Genomic DNA, 17,484 nt, shown 5'->3' on the forward strand with positions numbered 1-17,484 from the left:
GAAATGCTAAACATTTTTACACTCTCAAGCTTAATCTCTGCTAGTTTGAGGCTAATTGGAATATTTTAGTGAGAAGAATTAGATGATAGGCTGTGAAAAGGAAACAATGCTGATGTCTGCTTCACTCATAGGCTTGCTGAGATGTATAAAAGCAAAGACACAAACATAGATAAGACAGAGTGTGTGTCTTTGTCTCTTGGAGTCTGTGTTTCTCCCTGGGCTTCTGTGTAACTAATCCTTCTGCTTCTAACCCCTCTGGCCAATCCTCCAACCTCACCTTGCACATAAAGCAAACTCTGGAGTAAGGTAGAGGGGTGGAAAGAAGGTGGAAGGGTGGTTGGGAGCCCCTCCTGGGGGCTCTGGTTTCTGGGAGGGGAGTTGTGTTTCTGTATCACCTTTAACTTGTCTATTTCTGCCTATAGCTGTAACTATTGTAACTCTCTGCTTGCACCTTGTGCTAAGCTGTGAAGATAAAGCTTCATCCCTTAGCTTCCAGCTGGCTGAGTCTAGCCTGGGTGGTTTCATAAGAGTAGGGGGGGCAGGTTGTGCCAGGGGAGGCATAGGCTTGATATTAGGAGGAATTTCTTCACAGAGATTGGCACTGGAACGGGCTGCTCAGGGAGGTGGTAGAGTCACCCTCCCTGGAGGTGTTCAAGCAAAGACTGGATGGGGCACTTTGAGGAAGGGGAAATTACTTAGTGTGAGATGGCACTCTCCAAAATGAATATTGTTTCTGAGTGCTGAAGTTCAGACCTCTCACCACCCCCCGACCACTGACGTTAATAACCATTGGTTCTTGCACGGTCAGGGCAGCATTTCACAGGTAGCAACCAGCACAGTACAGAAACAGTAACTGAGCTGCAAGAGAAGGTTCCTGAGGCCCAGTGCTGCTCACAGCCAGCACACTGCTTGCCCACTGCATGGGCTCAAGGAGCTCTTTCTGCTTGTGGCAGAAGGCAATGGAGAAGTACAAAGAGGCTTTCAAGTGTTCACTCACACAGTTACTGTTACCCAACTCATGGGGCTGGTCACAGACCCAGGCAGTGCCCCAGTGCTTTCAGGGGACTCTGTCTTGTCGGGCACTGAGACTTGATTCTTCCCAGGCTTCTGGGGAAAGGAGGCAGACAAGCTCTGGCCTTGCCTCCTGGCCACTCTGGACCATCTGTGTATGTCCAGGACATCTCATCTTGGCAGGAGACTTCCCGGTGCAGGCAGGGTGCGATGCCATGAGCACTCTCAGCACGATGTCATGCTGGCTGTGCAGGCAGTTAGAGCCTGGTCCTGGCAAACTCATGCCAGTGGAGTTTGCAGGCAGACAAGAAGGTAAGCAGTGGCAGCAGGCATGAGTAGCACAGCAGAGCACACTGCGTTTACCTGTGTGCTTCTTTGACCAGTGTGGGCTGAGATCAAAGGCCCTTTGGACACAGAGCAGCCACCCAGCATGGCAGTTAGCCAAGCCTGACCAGATGAGGCCAAGCCACAGGCTTGCTTTACCCAAATTTGGGAACAGGGCAGGCACAAGCTAAGTGTGTGTACCTTGCTTACCACAGGACCAAGACAAGTCTGGGCAGGCCAGAGACCTTAGACTTGGTGGCTTCAGGTTCTTTTGTCTTCTTTCCTGTGGCTGCTTCTCCCCTTAACAGGAGGGAGAGCAGAAAAATATGCTTGGGCAAGCCAGGACATGTATAAGCCTATTTATGGCCCATCAGGCCTATCATGACAGGCAGTTAGTGCCATGGTCTGGTTGATTAGATAGGGCTGGGTGATAGGTTGGACTGGATGAGCTTGGAAGTCTCTTCCTACCTGGTTGATTCTATGAAGCTATTGCTATTTCATCCCTTTTCCTGCCACAGGATGGCTACTGGGCAGACTATGGCTGTGAGAAAAAAGCTGGCTACATCTGTAAAAAAAAGGGTGCACCAGAAATGGGCAGAGAAAAGGAAATCCTTAATGAAGGCTGCAAAAAGGTAAGCAAAAAAGCATTTCCCAGGTCAAACAAGTGCCTTGTCTTGAGAATGATTCAAAATGATCTCAATTATTGACATTGTTTGTGTAGAGATTTTACAATTTCTTTCACTCAGGTTTCAGTAACATTTTGGGAACTTCACATTCTAGAAAAGCCATTTACAGAAGCTGCTTAGAAGCATCTTGTAGTTTTACTGCAAAATCAGCTTTCTAATAATGAGGGTATTATCAATGAGGGTGCTGGAGGCCTGGAGCAGGCTGCTTAGAGAGGTTGTGGAGTTTCCTTCTCTAGAGACTTTCTAACCCCACCTGGCTGTGTTCCTGTGTGACCTGCCCTGAGTGATGCTACTTAGGCAGAGGAGCTGGAGTGGATGAGCTTTGCGGGTCCCTTTCAGCCTCTAACACTCAATGGATCTGTGATTCTGTGCTGGTTCTGTTTCACTCAGCATGAAGCAGTACAGCTCACTTAATATGTGCTATCACAATTACTTTAAAGTTGCTGCTTTTGAAGCAGCTGAAGGACCTGAGGTTGTTCAACCTGAGGAAAAAGAGGCTGAGAGGAAACCATCTGACTCTCTACAACTCCCCCCAAAGAGGTTGGAGCCTGGAGGGAATTGACCTCTTCTCCCAAAAACACAAGTGACAGAAAAAAGAGGAAATGGCCTCGAGTTGCCCCAGGGGAGGGTCAGGTAGGTGCAGAGCAGGCCCACGAGGATGATCAGAGGGCTCTGCTGTGAGGAGAGACTGACAGAGCTGGGGCTGCAGAGAAGGCTCTGAGATGACCTTAGTGTGCCTGCATTATCTGCAGGGGGCTACAAGAAAGCTGGGGAGGGACTTTTCAGGGTGTCAGGTAGTGGTAGGACTGGGCAGAATGGATCCAAGCTAGAGGAGGGCAGATTTAGATTAGACATTAGGAAGAAGTTGTTCAGCATGAGGGTGCTGAGACACTGGCACAGGTTGCCCTGGGAGGTGGTGGAAGCCTCATCCCTGGCAGTTTTTAAGGCCAGGCTGGATGTGGCTCTGGGCAACCTGCTCTAGTGTGAGGTATCCCTGCCTATGGCAGGGGGCTGGAACTGGATGATCTTTAAGGGCCCTTCCAACCCAAACCATTCTATGAATCTATTAATTTGAAGCTTTGAAGCTTTCAGGAGGTTTTAGTCCCTTCCAGCCCTGACAGTTCTCTGATTCTGTGTGGCATGAGGAACAATTTCTCCCACGTGGGGGCTGTGAATGCCCAGGCTGCCCAGGGCAGTGGTGGAGTCTCTGTCTCTTGGAGGGGTTTGAAAGTCATGGGGATGTGGTGCTGAGTGTCACGATTTGATGGTGACCTGGCAGTGCTGGGTTAATGATTGAACTGGATCTTATAGGCCTTTCCAACCAAAAGGATTCCATGATCCTCTGATTCTATGATCCTCTGACTCTAACACTGGGATGGGGCTTAGAAGGAAGCTGGGGATAGGCTTTAGAGCTAGGTCTGCTGTGACAGGACAAGGGGTGATAGTTTGAAACTGAAAAAGGGAAACTCAGACAGGAGAGAAGGGAGAAATGCTTTGCAGTGAGGGTGGTCATACCCACGGAGGTGGGAGATGCCCCTTGCTTGGCACCACTCCAGGGCCAGTGGTTTGGGGCTCTCAGCAACCTGCTCTCATTGCAAATGTTTCTGCTGACTGCAGCAGGGGGTGGGATGGGACTGGATGACCTCTGGGGATCCTTTCCAAACCAGTCTGGGATTCTGTGACTGTGAAATCCATGTTACAGGGCTGGACCAGGTACAGGGCCCACTGCTATTTCACTGGACATGCCCCAGCAGCCTTTGCAGAAGCAAATGCCACTTGTCAAGGAGAAGGAGGTCACTTAGCCACGGTCGAGAGCAGGTATGAGGATGACTCTTCCTTACTTTTAAACAGGCAAACGTTGCATGCTCTGAAACATCCCTGGGACTACAGGTCAAACTGCCACTTGTTTGAGTTCCAGGCCAGGGTTCTGGCTGAGCAGCAGCAAAGCCTCACTTCTGCCTCTGGATCTGTAGACTCCCAATGCTACCACAAGGTCCTTTCCCTCAGACTGAAGCAAGGCAAAGCAGAAAAAGATTCATCACTGTGTTGGACAGGCAGGATGTGGAGAAAGTGCTTTGCTTTCACTTGTGCCATCGTGCTCCCTTCTACAGGTATGAGCAAGCCTATCTAACCAGCCTGCTGGGGCTGAGGCCTGACAAATACTTCTGGCTTGGCCTGTCTGACACCGAGGAGCAAGGCACTTTCAGGTGGGCCAGTGGTGAAGCTGTCTCCTTCACACACTGGGACGCAGCAAAGCCTGGTAGGTGTCGTAAGAAGGACATGGAACTGCTGGAGTGGGTCCAGAAGAGGCCACAAAGATGAGCAGAGGGCTGGAGAACCTCCCATATCTTGAGAGAATGAGGCAGTAACATGCACTCAGCCCCAACTGCCAGCTGCCTCCTTGGCTGCCCAAACGTGCCAAAGCAGTGTGGGCAGTAGCGCAGGGAGGGCATTCTGCCCCTCTACTCTGCTCTGCTGAGACCACATCTGTAGTCCTGTGTCCAGCTGTGGAGCTCCCAACACAAGAAGGGCATGGACCTGTTAGAGTGGGTCCTGAGGGGGCCACAAAGATAACCAGAGGGCTGGAGAACCTCCTCTAAGGGGGCAGACTAGGAGAGATTGGGCTACTCAGCCTGGAGAAGGCTCCAGGGAGACCTCAGAGCAGCCTTCCAGTACCTGAAGGAGCTGCATGGGAGCTGGGGAGAGGCTTCCTACAAAGGCTTGCAGTGACAACAGAAGTGGCAATGAATTACAGCTTGAGGGGGGCAGACTTAGACTGGAGATTAGGAAGAAAATCTTCACAGTAAGTGAGATGGCACAGGCTGCCCAGGGAGCTTGTGGCTGCCTCCTCCCTGGAGCTGTTCAAGGCCAGGCTGGATGAGGCCTTGAGCAACCTGTGCTGGTGGGAGGTGTCCCTGCCCATGGCAGGGGGGTTTGAACTGGATGATCTTTGAGGTGCATCCAACCAAAACCATTCCATGACTCTATGAATTTTATGCTTTGAAGCTTTCATTTCTTTTTCCAAGAACTGCCATTTCTCAACCTTCATTTTAATGTCAGAGGACACCTTGACATGCAGTTTCAGGAATCTCAGACATAAGATCAACCTTTGGGCTCCTCCTCACAGACAGAATCAGGAGTTCCAGACAGTTCCTGAGACACATTCAGCCTTCTAGTGGGGAAATCAGCATGGGAGAAGAGATTGAAACAGAGTAGCTGTAATGAGGATTTTCTGCTCGAGTTCCCTAAGCACAGTATCAAAATTGATCACAGCATCATTGGTTGTTTTCTGCTTGTGATGCTAAGGGACCTCTATTCTGGATCACACTGTGGGGAACAGAAAACAAGAGCTCAAAATGCCATGATGGGAACCTGATCGCCCCAAAGCATCACAGAATCATAGCTATTAGAGTTTGCAAGGGATCTGCAGAGATCATTGAGTCCAGCCCCCCTGCTAAAGCAGATTCACCCAGGGTAGACCACACAGCAGCACACCCAGGTGGAGCTGGAAAGGATCCAGAGAAGGAGACTCCACAATGTCTCTGGGCAGCCTGCTCCAGGCCTCCAGCACCCTCACACCAAACAAGTTTCACATCTTGAGGTGGGACCTTCTGGCTTCCATCTTGCACCTTGTCCTATCCCTGGGCACCACCAAACAGAGTCTGGCACCTTCATCCTGACATCCACCCCCCAGCTCTGGAGGTCCCTTCCAAGCCCTACCATTCTGTGGTTCTGTTTTACAGAAGTCAGGTGCAGAAGCCTCCATGAAGTTGTAGATGTGGTGCTTCAGGGTAGAGTTCAGTGCTCGTGATGGTTGGGCTGTGGTTGGACTTGCTGATCTTAAAGGGTTTATCCAGCATTCATGCTGCTGTGATTCTCTTATCCAGACCTGCTCATGATCATAGCATCATGGAGTCAACCAGGTTAGAAGAGACCTCCAAACTCAACCAACCCAACCTAGCACCCAGCCCTATCCAGTCAACCAGACCATGGCACTGAGTGCCCCATCTAGCCTTTTCTTGAACACCTCCAGGGACAGCAACTCTACCACCTCCCTGGGCAGCCCAGATCTCCTCAGACAGAAAACAGCTCTCTTCCCCTGTATGAAAACCACCTAAGCTAGAACTCTGCCACTCCAGGCTGGTGACAAGGTGTGCAGGGCTGCTGCTTCGGAGTGGGAAGAAAGAACGCAACAGCCCCAAGCATGTGTTCTTCTTTCTCAACAAGGAAACAACCCAGGATGTGTGGCTATGAGAACCGGGACTGCAGCTGGGTTATGGGATGTTCTGGACTGCGAGACAAAGCAGAAATACATCTGCAAACAGTGGGTAAAGGGTGCAATGGCTCCACCTCTGCCAGCCCCTGCTCCTGCCCTGGCGTGCCCTGAAGGCTGGCAATCAAACCACCTCAGCAGCTCCTGTTTCAAAGTAAGCACCTAAAGAGTTAAATAACAAGAAAGGCTTTGAACTGCTCCATCTGGGGAAGTGGGGGGTGAGGCGAAAAGGAAAAAGAAGAAGTGGCATCATTATTATTAGAGCCTGATTCGGGAGGAGAGCAGTCCCGAGGCTGGCTCCGCCGAAACGCGCTCTTTTTCGAAGCCTTTTCGAAGGTTTTTTTCTTCACCTCGGGACTCTCTCAATCGGAGCACCCCAGAGGGGGGCAGCAGCGGCAGGCGCTGCGGTCTGCGGGGCTGAGTGGGCGAGGCAGAGCGGCGGCGCCTGGCGAGCGGGCGGTGGAAGCGAGCGGCAGCGGCGGTGCCAGAGCCTGGCTAGGGACGAGAGCGGTACCGAGGCTGCCTGCTCCGCTCTGCTCTGCTCTGCTCTGCTCTGCTCAGCCCAGCCGCAGCCAGCGCTGGGGAGAGAAAAACCAACCAAAAAACCCAAAACAAAACAACCAACCAAAACAAACAAACAAACAGCCCCCCCCAAACCCAAACAAACACCCCCCCCAAAAAAACCCCAAACAAAAGAACCCCAAACACCCCCCTAAAAACCCAAACAACCCAAACAAACAAACACCCCCCCAAAAAAAACCCAAACAAAAAAAACCCAAACACCCCCCTAAAAACCCAAACAACCCAAACAAACAAACAACCCCCAAAAAAAAAAACCCAAACAAAAAAACCCAAACACCCCCCTAAAAACCCAAACAACCCAAACAAACAAACAACCCCCAAAAAAAAAAACCCAAACAAAAAAACCCCAAACACCCCCCCAAAAACCCAAACAACCCAAACACCCCCAAAAAACCAACCAAACAAAAAAAAAACAAACACCCCCCCAAAAAACCCACCAAAAAAACCCCGAACAGCCCCCAAAAACAAACAAACAAAAAAACCCCAAACAAACAAACACCCCCAAAACCCAAACAAAAAACCCAAACAAACATCCCCAAAAAACCAACCAAACAAAAAACCCAAACAAACACTCCCCCCCAAAAATAAACAAACAAACAAACAAACCTGTACAAACACCCCCCCAAAAACAAACAAACAAACCCCAAACAAAACTCCCCCCCAAAAAAAAACCCCAAACAAACACCCCCCAAAAACAAACAAACAAAAAAACCCCAAACAAACACCCCCCCCAAAAAAACAACCAAACAAAAAAACCAAACAAACACCTCCCCCCCAAAAAAACCCAAAATAAACAAAGAAAAGAAAGACAAACAAAACCAACCCACAGCCCCCCCCAAAAATTCCACCCCCAAGCCACCTTCCATCAGTGCCCCGCAGAAAGGGAGGCATGCTGCAAACTCGGTAGAAGCACCCAAACTGAACCCACCCGTAGGCATGCAGGTGTTCAGGCCACTGCCTGTGAGCAGTGTTGGAGCCTGGCACTGGGAGTCAAGGCAGACAGAGGCAATGGCTGCATTAGGGGTGAGCAGATTCATAGTCTGCTTCACCCAGTGGCTGAACTCCAGGGACGGAGTGGAACGTCTCAAGGCTGAAAGGGAATGAGAAAGAGAGCTGGACCTACAGCACCATGCTCTGCAGTCCCTCGTACCAGAGGGAGATGAACCAAGTAACAAGGCAGAATGGATGCAGGTGCCTGCCAGAAGGGGCAAGGGCAAACCCTTCCAGCCATCCTCACCTCCTCAGCTGCCCTTACACAACAGATAGAGGGCACTAGAGGTTGAGGATGAGGTGGTTTTGGAGCAGGCAGAAGCATCACCGGCTGGGAGGGCAACTGAAACAAATCAGTTTCCCCCTCGCATCAGAACGAGTACCCAGAAGAAAAAGAGGAGGGTGACTGTTATTGGTGATTCCCTTCTGCAGGGAACAGAGGGCTCCATATGCCAGCCAGACCCCTCCCACAGGGAGCTCTGCTGCCTCCCTGGGGCCCGGGTCAGGGATGGTACCAGGAGGCTGCCTACTGCAGTGCAGCCCTCTGAATGCTATCCCTTATTAGTTATACAGGCAGGGAATGATGAGGTTGACACCAGAGGGCTAAAAGCTATCAAAAGGGACTTCAAGGCCCTGGGAAAAGCAGTTGAGGGAGCAGGGGCACAGGTAGTCATTTCATGGATCAGGAACTGCATGGCCAGCGTGTCCAGAGAAGGGCAACGAGGCTGGGGAGAGGCCTTGAGCACAGCCCTACGAGGAGAGGCTGAGGGAGCTGGGGTTGGTTAGCCTGGAGAAGAGGAGGCTCAGGGGAGACCTCATTGCTGTCTACAACTACCTGAGGGGAGGTTGTGGCCAGGAGGAGGTTGCTCTCTTCTCTCAGGTGGCCAGCACCAGAACAAGAGGACACAGCCTCAGGCTGTGCCAGGGGAGATTTAGGCTGGAGGTGAGGAGAAAGTTCTTCCCTGAGAGAGTCATTGGACACTGGAATGGGCTGCCCGGGGAGGTGGTGGAGTCGCCGTCCCTGGAGCTGTTCAAGGCAGGACTGGACGTGGCACTTGGTGCCATGGTCTGGCCTTGAGCTCTGTGCTAAAGGGTTGGACTTGATGATCTCTGAGGTCTCTTCCAACCCTGATGATACTGTGATGCTGTGACACTGTGGTACTGTGACACTGTGAAACTGTAAGTCAGGTTGGAAGAGGCCTTGAGTGACCTGCTCTGGTGGGAGGTGTCCCTGCCCATGGCGAGGGGTTGGAGCTGGCTGAGCTTTGATCTCCCTTCCAACCTAACCCATTCTATGGTTCTATAAATTTCCCCACAGTGTTTTTGCAGATCAACTGTGAAAAAGAAATCCTGGCTTGAAGCTCGGGAGTTCTGCAGGCAGATAGGAGGCGACCTGGCCACCATCAATGCTAAAGAGGAGGAACAGCTGCTACAGCAAGCAATGGAGTGAGTGTCTGCTGCCTTTCTGTCCTGCCAGATTGGGATGGTTTGGGTGTTCCCTGCCCCCCCCCCAACTTTGGAAGTCACCCAGACTAGACTGAGCAGCTCTGGGAGTTGAATGAAGCTTCTATTTACAGCTGGCACAATACACAAGCAGATAGTTACAGTACATACAGCTACAGACAGAAATAGGTAAGGGAAAAGGTAACACAGAAACACAGCAGCCCTCCCAGAAACCTGAGTGCCCAGGAGGGGCTCCCAACTGCCCTTCCACCTTCTCCCACTCCCCTACCTTACCACAGACGTTGCCTTGTGCCCAAGGCAGAATGGAGGGTCAGACAGGGGGGTTAGGAAGCAGGTGGATAAATCAGGTTAGGTTAGAGAGAGAAAAAATGCAGCCCACAGCCTGGAGAGAGAGCCACTCCCTTATCTATGTTTGGATTCTTGTTCTTATACCTCTCAGCAAGCCTGTGAGTGCAGTAGACATCACCATTGCTTCCCTTTCACAGCCTGTGGTCTAGTTCTTCTCACCAAAACATTCCAGCTGCCTTCAAACTCGCACACAGATCTCAGCAAAGCTTCATGGGAATGTCTATGAATGCTCTGAGATGATTTCTGGAACATGTGGGTATCTCAACAGCCAAACATTTCATCTACTCATCTGTGCTTCAAACTTCAAGGGGGAGGGGGGGGGGGGGGGGGGGGGGGGGGAAGTGTATTGTCATTTCTAGATATAGTCTAGAAATAAATGACTGTGTGAGGTTGATGTTTTTAGGAGGGTAGAGAACATAGAGTCACAGAATGGTTTGGGTTGAATGGGACCTCCAAAGGGCATCCAGTTCAAACCCTCTGCACTCAGCAGGGACATCCTCCACTACAGCAGCTGGCCCACAGCCCTGCCCAGCCTCACCTGCAATAGCTCCAGCCATGGGGCCTCAACCACCTCCCTGGGAAACCTGTTGCAGGGTTCCAGCAGCCTCCTGCTGCAGAACTTGCTCCTCACAGCCAATCTCCATCTGCTCTGCTCTGCTTTGCAGCCATTGCCCTCATCCTGTCCCTGCAGCTCTTTGCAAACAGTCTCTCTGCAGCCTGCTTGTAGCCCCTTCAGGTACTGGAAGGCTGCTCTGAGGTTTCCCCAGAGCCTTCTCTTCTCCAGGCTGAACACTGTCAGGTCTCTCAGCCTGTGCCCATAGGAGAGGCTATTGGTGGCCTTCCTCTGGACCTGCTCCATCAGGTCCATGTCCTTCTCATGCTAAGGGCTGCATAGCTGAACTCAACAGTGCAGATGAGGTATCCCCAGAGCAGAGCAGGGGGGCAGCATCCCCTCTTCCCATCTCTGGCAACACCGCTTTGGATGCCCTTAGCCTTCTATGCTACCAATGCCCAGTGCTGGCTCCTGGCCAGCTTCTCTCCCACCAGCACCCCCAAGTGCTTCTCTGCAGGGCTACTCTCAATCTCATCATCCCCCAGCCTGAGGATGTCGAGATCTGATGTCGAGAATTGCCCTAACCCAGGTTCAGGACCTTGCACTTTGCCTTATCGATCCTCATGAGATTCTCCTCAGCCACCTCTCCAGACTCTCCAGAATCTATGTCCAATAGATAAGACCAATCTGTGAACTGTTGACTCCTTTGAAGTAGTCAATGCTGAACCCATCCTCTGACACAGAAAGCACAGGAAGCACAGGATCAATACCACTACTGAGTCTGATAAAGAAGCCATCGCCACCGAGGCAGATAAACATCAGACACTCCTGTGTTGAGCAGAACACAGTCACAAGTCTGACAGCTGTCAAGAAGGGATCCTTGATCCTTAAGCTAGGCTTCAGTTTGCTTTCACTCTCCTCCATGAGTCTTTGAGCACTGCCCATTACAGTATCACAGTATCACAGTATCATCAGGGTTGGGAGAGACCTCACAGATCATCAAGTCCAACCCTTTAGCACAGAGCTCAAGGCCAGACCATGGCACCAAGTGCCACGTCCAGTCCTGCCTTGAACAGCTCCAGGGACGGCGACTCCACCACCTCCCCGGGCAGCCCATTCCAGTGTCCAATGACTCTCTCAGGGAAGAACTTTCTCCTCACCTCCAGCCTAAATCTCCCCTGGCACAGCCTGAGGCTGTGTCCTCTTGTTCTGGTGCTGGCCACCTGAGAGAAGAGAGCAACCTCCTCCTGGCCACAACCTCCCCTCAGGTAGTTGTAGACAGCAATGAGGTCTCCCCTGAGCCTCCTCTTCTCCAGGCTAACCAATCCCAGCTCCCTCAGCCTCTCCTCGTAGGGCTGTGCTCAAGGCCTCTCCCCAGCCTCGTCACAACTGCTGTTAAATGTCATTGGTGGGTGTTGTGTGCAGGTGAGAGAAGCTGATGAAGATGTTCAAGCGGTCTGATGGTAAAGAGGAGCATTTACATGACTGCTATCAAAATCAGTTTGTTCTACCCCAGCCTCAGAAGCTGCGCCCTGGCAGTTGAGTGGTGTATAAAAACCTAGGAGAAATAACTTTTTTTGAAACAGAATTAATTCTTTCAACTCTTTACAGTGCTCTTTCCCAAGCAGCCTTCCAGTACCTGGAGGGGCTACAGGAAAGCTGGGGAAGGACTGAGACCACTGCCTCCAGTTCTGGTGCCCCCAGCACAAGAAGGACCTGGGCCTGCTGGAGAGGGCCCAGAGGAGGCCACAAAGATCATAGAATCACAGAATAGAATCATAGAATCAGGCAGGGTTGGGACCACAAGGATCAGCCAGTTCCAACTCCCCTGCCATGAGCAGGGACACCTTACCCTAGATCAGGCTGGACAGAGCCTGGTCTTAAACACCTCCAGCCATGGGGCCTCAACCACCTCCCTGGGCAACCCAGTCCAGCCTCTCACCACTCTCCTGCTCAACAACTTCCTCCTCACCTTCAGCCTCACTCTCCCCACCTCCACCTTTGGTCCATCTCCCCCACTCCTGCCACTCCCTGACAGCCTCAAAAGTCCCTCCCCAGCTTTTTTGTAGCCCACTTCGGATCCTGGAAGGCCACAAGAAGGTCCCCTGGGAGCCTCCTCTGCTCCAGCCTGCACAGCCCCAACTCTTTCAGTCTGTGCTCACAGCAGAGCTGCTGCAGCCTCTGAGCATCCTCCTGGCCCTGCTCTGGACATGCTCCAGCATCTCCACATTCCCTCAAGTCCTCTTCTCTCAAGCCAGTCACTGCCCAACCTATACCAGCACCTGGGATAGCCTCTACCCAGCTGCAGGACCTTGCACTTGGTCTTGTTGAGCCTCCTGAGCTTGGCTTGTGCCCACCTCTGCAGCCTGCCCAGGTCCCTCTGGATGGATCCCTGCCCTCCAGCCTGGCTGCTGCACCACACAGCTTGGTGTGGGCAGCAAACTTGCTGAGGCTGCACTCAGTGCCTCTGCCCATGGCACCCACAGAGATGTTGAACAAGACTGGTGCCAGGATTGAACCCTGAGGGTCTCCACTTGTCACTGGCCTCCACTGGGACATGTACCCATTGACAGACACTCTTTGGGTGCCATCAAGCCAGTTCTTTATCTATCCAGTGCTCCACCCACCAAACCCAGGTGTCAGCAGCTTGTAGTCCAGGATATAGTGTGGGACAGTGCCAAAGGCCTTGCTCAGGTCCAGGTCAATGCCATCAGTTGCTCACCTCTCAGCTATTCATGTTGTGACCTGTTCATAGAAGGCCACCAGGTTTGTCAGGATGATGAGAGGGCTGGAGAACCTCCCCTATGGGGACAGGTTGAGAATTTGGTTTGTTCAGCCTGGAGAAGAGAAGGCTCCAGGGAGACCTCAGAGCAGCCTTCCAGTAGCTGAAAGCACTACAGGAGAGCTGGGGAGGGACTTTTGACAAGGGCTTGGATTGGTAAGGCGAGGGGGAAAGGATTGAAACTTGAAGAGGGCAGATTTAGGCTGGAAATTGGGAAGAGATTCTTTCCAGGGAGAGTGGAGAGACATTGGAAAATGTTGCCCAGGGAAGTGGTGGCTGCTCCCTCCCTGGAGGTGTTCAAGGCTAGGTTGAATGAGGCCCTGAGCAACCTGGTCTGGTGGGAGGTGTCCCTGCCCGTGGCAGGGGGTTGGAACTGGATGAGCTTTGGTGTCTCTTCCAAAACAAAGCCTTCTGTGGATCTATGAATCTCTAAGGAGGTTGGAACTAGGTGGCCTTTAATCTGCCTTCCAACCCAAAGCCTTCTCTGACTCTATGAATGCACATCTGTGTGCCCCTGGCCAGAGGTCCCAGGGTCATCATTGCAACTCTATTGCATCTCCTGCTGCTGAAGCTTGTGCCTGTGGAAGGATTTCGTTTCAATGCTTACACACTGCTCTGCTTGATGATTTTTTTGTCAGGGCCAGTCAGTGTCCCTCTGACAGAGCCTGGATGGGTATCTTTTCCCTGAATCCAGATGAAGGCTTTGCCTGGAGCGATGGCTCTCCGGTGAGTATTTTGAACCTGTCATCGAATTGATTTGCTTAAGATGCTCTGGGAGGCTGCAGATGTGCTCTGAGGGTTTACTTTAGGCTCATCAAGGAACACATTAACCCTGCAAGCATTTTCATGGCTGTCAGCTTTTATTTTCATGAGTCAAACCCCAGCAGCACACTGCAATGCATGGAAATCATCTGTACCTCCTCAGCCTCTCTGGCTCTCTGCACAGTGCTGCCACAGATGTTATTTCCCAAGAGTACAACATTGGAACAGAAAGATTTGCCATGTTTGTGTCCTGTGTCTGGCAGTGTCCAGAATCATCTTATCAGCTAATTAAGCAGCAAGAATATTTTCCAGTATGATCCTACATCCTCCAGGAGGTGATCACAGAATCACAGAATTGTTGAGGCTGGAATAGTCCTCTGAGATCATCATCTCCAGCCTGTGACCTAACATCACCACATGGACCAGACCATGTCACCAAATGCCACAGCCAAGCTTTCCTTAAACAACTCCAGGGAATGGCAACTCCAGCTCCTCCCTGGGCAGTCCATTTCAGTGTCTAACTCTCCTTTCCATCAGGAAGTGCTTCCTAACACCCAACCTAACCCTCCCCTGGCACAGCTTCAGGCCATGCCCTCTCCTCTTGGCACAAGTTGCCTGGCAGCAGAGCCTGAGCCCCACCTGACTACAGCTTCCCTTCAGGTAGCTGTAGAGAGTGCTGAGGTCCCCTCTGAGTCTCCTCTTCTGCAGGCTGAACCTCCCCAGCTCCCTCAGCCTCTCCCCATCAGCCTTCCCCTCCAGCCCCCTCCCCAGTCTCGTTGCTCTCCTCTGGCCCCACTCCAGCCCCTCAATGTCTCTCTTGCAGTGAGGGCTCAGAGCTGCACACAGAGCTGGAGGTGAGGCCTGCCCAGTGCCTCAGGATCTTTCAGAATTGCAGCCCACATCCTGAGTTGGTTGTGGCAATTAAAACCACAGGAGTTATAAAATATGTGGTTATTTTATTTGCAAAAAAGCCCTGCCCACAAACCATATGCAAACCAGTTAGATTTGGCTGCTAACTCACTTGGAAAAATCTTCTCAAGCATGATGGTTTGGGTGTTACCTACCCCCCCTTGTGAAACCACCCAGGCTAGACTCAGCCAGCTGGAAGCTAAGGGATGAAGCTTTATCTTCACAGCTTAGCACAAGGTACAAGCAGAGAGTTACAACAGTTACAGCTATAGGCAGAAATAGACAAGTTAAAGGTGATACAGAAACACAACTCCCCTCCCAGAAACCAGAGCCCCCAGGAGGGGCTCCCAACCACCCTTCCACCTTCTTTCCACCCCTCTACCTTATCCCAGAGTCTGCCTTACGTGCAAGGTGAGCTGCGAGGAGCACCAAGGTGGGGGTTAGAAGCAGAAAGATTATTTGGGTTGCACAGATCCAAGCTACAGAGAAGCACAGACTCCGACAGTGAGTCACACACTCTGCCTTACCTGTGTTTGTGTCCTTGCTTTTATACATCCCAGCAAGCCTATGAGTGAAGCAGACATCAGCATTGTTTCCTTTTCACAGCCTATCATCTAATTCCTCTCATTAAAATATTCCAGTTAGCCTCAGACCAGCACAACAAGAATGCCTATAGGCAAATCAGTAATTTAGTAAAATCAGAAAACTGGAAGAAGGTTTAGCCACGAAGCAGCTCTGCCCCACTGACAGACCACAGCCTGCCCCGAGCCCTAGGGAACGTCTGTGCTGCTCCTGGCGGTGGAGCAGAAGTTTGGAGCTGGTTCCTTGGCTCCTCTGAGGCAGTGTCTGCAACTGCAAGTGCAATCCAGCAGTGGGTCCGTGTGCCACAGGCTCTAATGCCAGTGAACCTGCCAGAGCCACACTGACTGCAGACCTGGCTCCCACGGGCAGAGCCTGCGGTGCAGCGCAGGGCCAAGCCAGGCTGCTCTGCACTGCTCCCACAGATGGCCACAGCTCGCAGCAGAGGCAGGTCCCTGTGGTAGGGAGTCTGGAGACCCACCTGGAGACCACTGCCAAGTGGCCTCCCCCAGGGGCTGGTACTGGTACCAGTGCTGTTCAACATCTTTGTCACTGACATGGACAGAGGATTCAAGTGCACCCTCAGCTCATCAGGCTGTGTGGCAGAGTCCCTGCTAGAAGGCAGGGATCCATCCAGAGGCACCTGGACAGGCTGCAGAGCTGTGCCCAGGCCAATCTCATCACATCCAACAAGGCCAAGTGTAAGGTTCTGCACCTGGGTCTCAGCAAGCCCAAGCACAACTCCAGGCTGGGTGGGGAATGGCTGAGAGCAGCCCTGAGGAACAGGACCTGGAGGTCTGGGCTGGTGAAAAGCTCAACAGGAGCCTGCAGGGTGAGTGCAGCCCAGACACAACCCTGTGCTGGGCTGCAGCAAGAGCAGTGTGGGCAGCAGGGCAAGGGAGGGCATTCTGCTCCTTGGCTCTGCTCTCCTCACACCCCACCTGCAGTCCTGGGGGCAGTTCTGCAGCCCCCAGCACAAGTAGGACATGGAAGTGTTGGAGCCAGTGCAGAGGAGGCCACCAAGATGCTGAGAGGGCTGCAGCAGCTCTGCTCTGAGCACAGGCTGAGAGAGTTGGGGCTGTGCAGCCTGGAGAAGAGAAGGCTTCCAGGAGAGCTTGGAGTGGCCTTGCAGGATCTGAAGGGGGCTGCAGGAGGGCTGGGGAAGGACTATTGACAAGGTGTGGTGATGCCAGAATGAGGAGGAGGAATGGGTTTGAAGTGGCAGAGGGGAGATTGAAAGTGGCTGTTAGGAAGAAGCTGTTTGCAGTGAGGGTGGTGAGAGACTGGCACAGGTTGAGGGTGGTGAGACACTGGCACAGGTTGAGGATGGTGAGAGACTGGCACAGGTTGCCCAGGGAGGCTGTGGAGCACAGAAGCACAGAATATGATCTTTGATCACATTCAATCACAACCTCCCTGCAGGTGTCCAAGGCCAGGTTGGATGAGGCCCTGAGCAACCTGTTCTAGTGGGAGGTGTCTCTGCCTATGGCAGGGGGTTGGGACTGGCTGAGCTTTGATCTCCCTCCCACCCTAAACTGTTCTCTGATTGAATTCTCTGTCAGGCTGTGGCGGTCCCAAAGCAGGGACTGTGCTTTCTGGTCACCACTCTTCCAGATGCTCTTCGTGATGCCCCTCAAGGCCTGCCCAGACTCTGTTCAGTGGCCACACAGATGTGATGGGACGATTTGCTCCCCCCTGTTCAAGCCCGTGGGGGTGAGGGAAGGGACTTCATGCCTGCTTCTTTCCACATTCCAAACCCCTGGAGCTGGAGGCGGGGGGGAGTGAGGAAAGGAGTTTTGCACCCCATTCAAACCTCCAGTGGGGAAGGGACTTGGGAGTGCCCTGCCACACAGCCCTATACCTTAATTTATTGATGCCCATGACTTTATGCAGGCATCTCCTGTACCCACACAAATATCACAGGTCTGTGAAAGGTTTCTGCAGGACAATGCTGATCTGCTTTCACTCCTCTTCTTTGTTCCCTACTTTTGAACCCAGGCAAGGACTATTGTCTATTTCCACTGACGTTCTGGAGGCAATCTTAGCAACAGTGTTCTGACAATCCAAAGCAGGCTCTGCCAAATGGCTCTCCCTTCCCAGCTGGAGGTTACTTGTTTTCAGCTCTAACTCCAGCAGGTTTATAGGAGAGGACTTCCCTGCCAAAAGCCACAGTCCCATCTTCATTAACCACAGGCAGGGGAAGAGCACTGAATTGGTGCAC

At 52.2% G+C, this 17,484-nt stretch overlaps 1 protein-coding gene across 1 annotated transcript in view; it reads left to right on the plus strand.

The window, feature by feature from the left end:
- Window positions 1-17,484, plus strand: part of LOC135185551 (macrophage mannose receptor 1-like) — a 71,430-nt gene that overhangs the window by 17,912 nt on the left and 36,034 nt on the right. Inside the window, exons 9-14 of the mRNA XM_064162331.1 lie at window positions 1,854-1,967; window positions 3,724-3,839; window positions 4,133-4,281; window positions 6,249-6,448; window positions 9,185-9,312; window positions 13,652-13,739. Coding sequence (XP_064018401.1) covers window positions 1,854-1,967; window positions 3,724-3,839; window positions 4,133-4,281; window positions 6,249-6,448; window positions 9,185-9,312; window positions 13,652-13,739 — 795 coding nt within the window. The remainder of the gene's footprint in view (window positions 1-1,853; window positions 1,968-3,723; window positions 3,840-4,132; window positions 4,282-6,248; window positions 6,449-9,184; window positions 9,313-13,651; window positions 13,740-17,484) is intronic.

The sequence above is a fragment of the Pogoniulus pusillus genome, chromosome 23 (genome assembly GCF_015220805.1).
Source record: "Pogoniulus pusillus isolate bPogPus1 chromosome 23, bPogPus1.pri, whole genome shotgun sequence".
In the NCBI taxonomy this organism is placed as follows: domain Eukaryota; kingdom Metazoa; phylum Chordata; class Aves; order Piciformes; family Lybiidae; genus Pogoniulus; species Pogoniulus pusillus.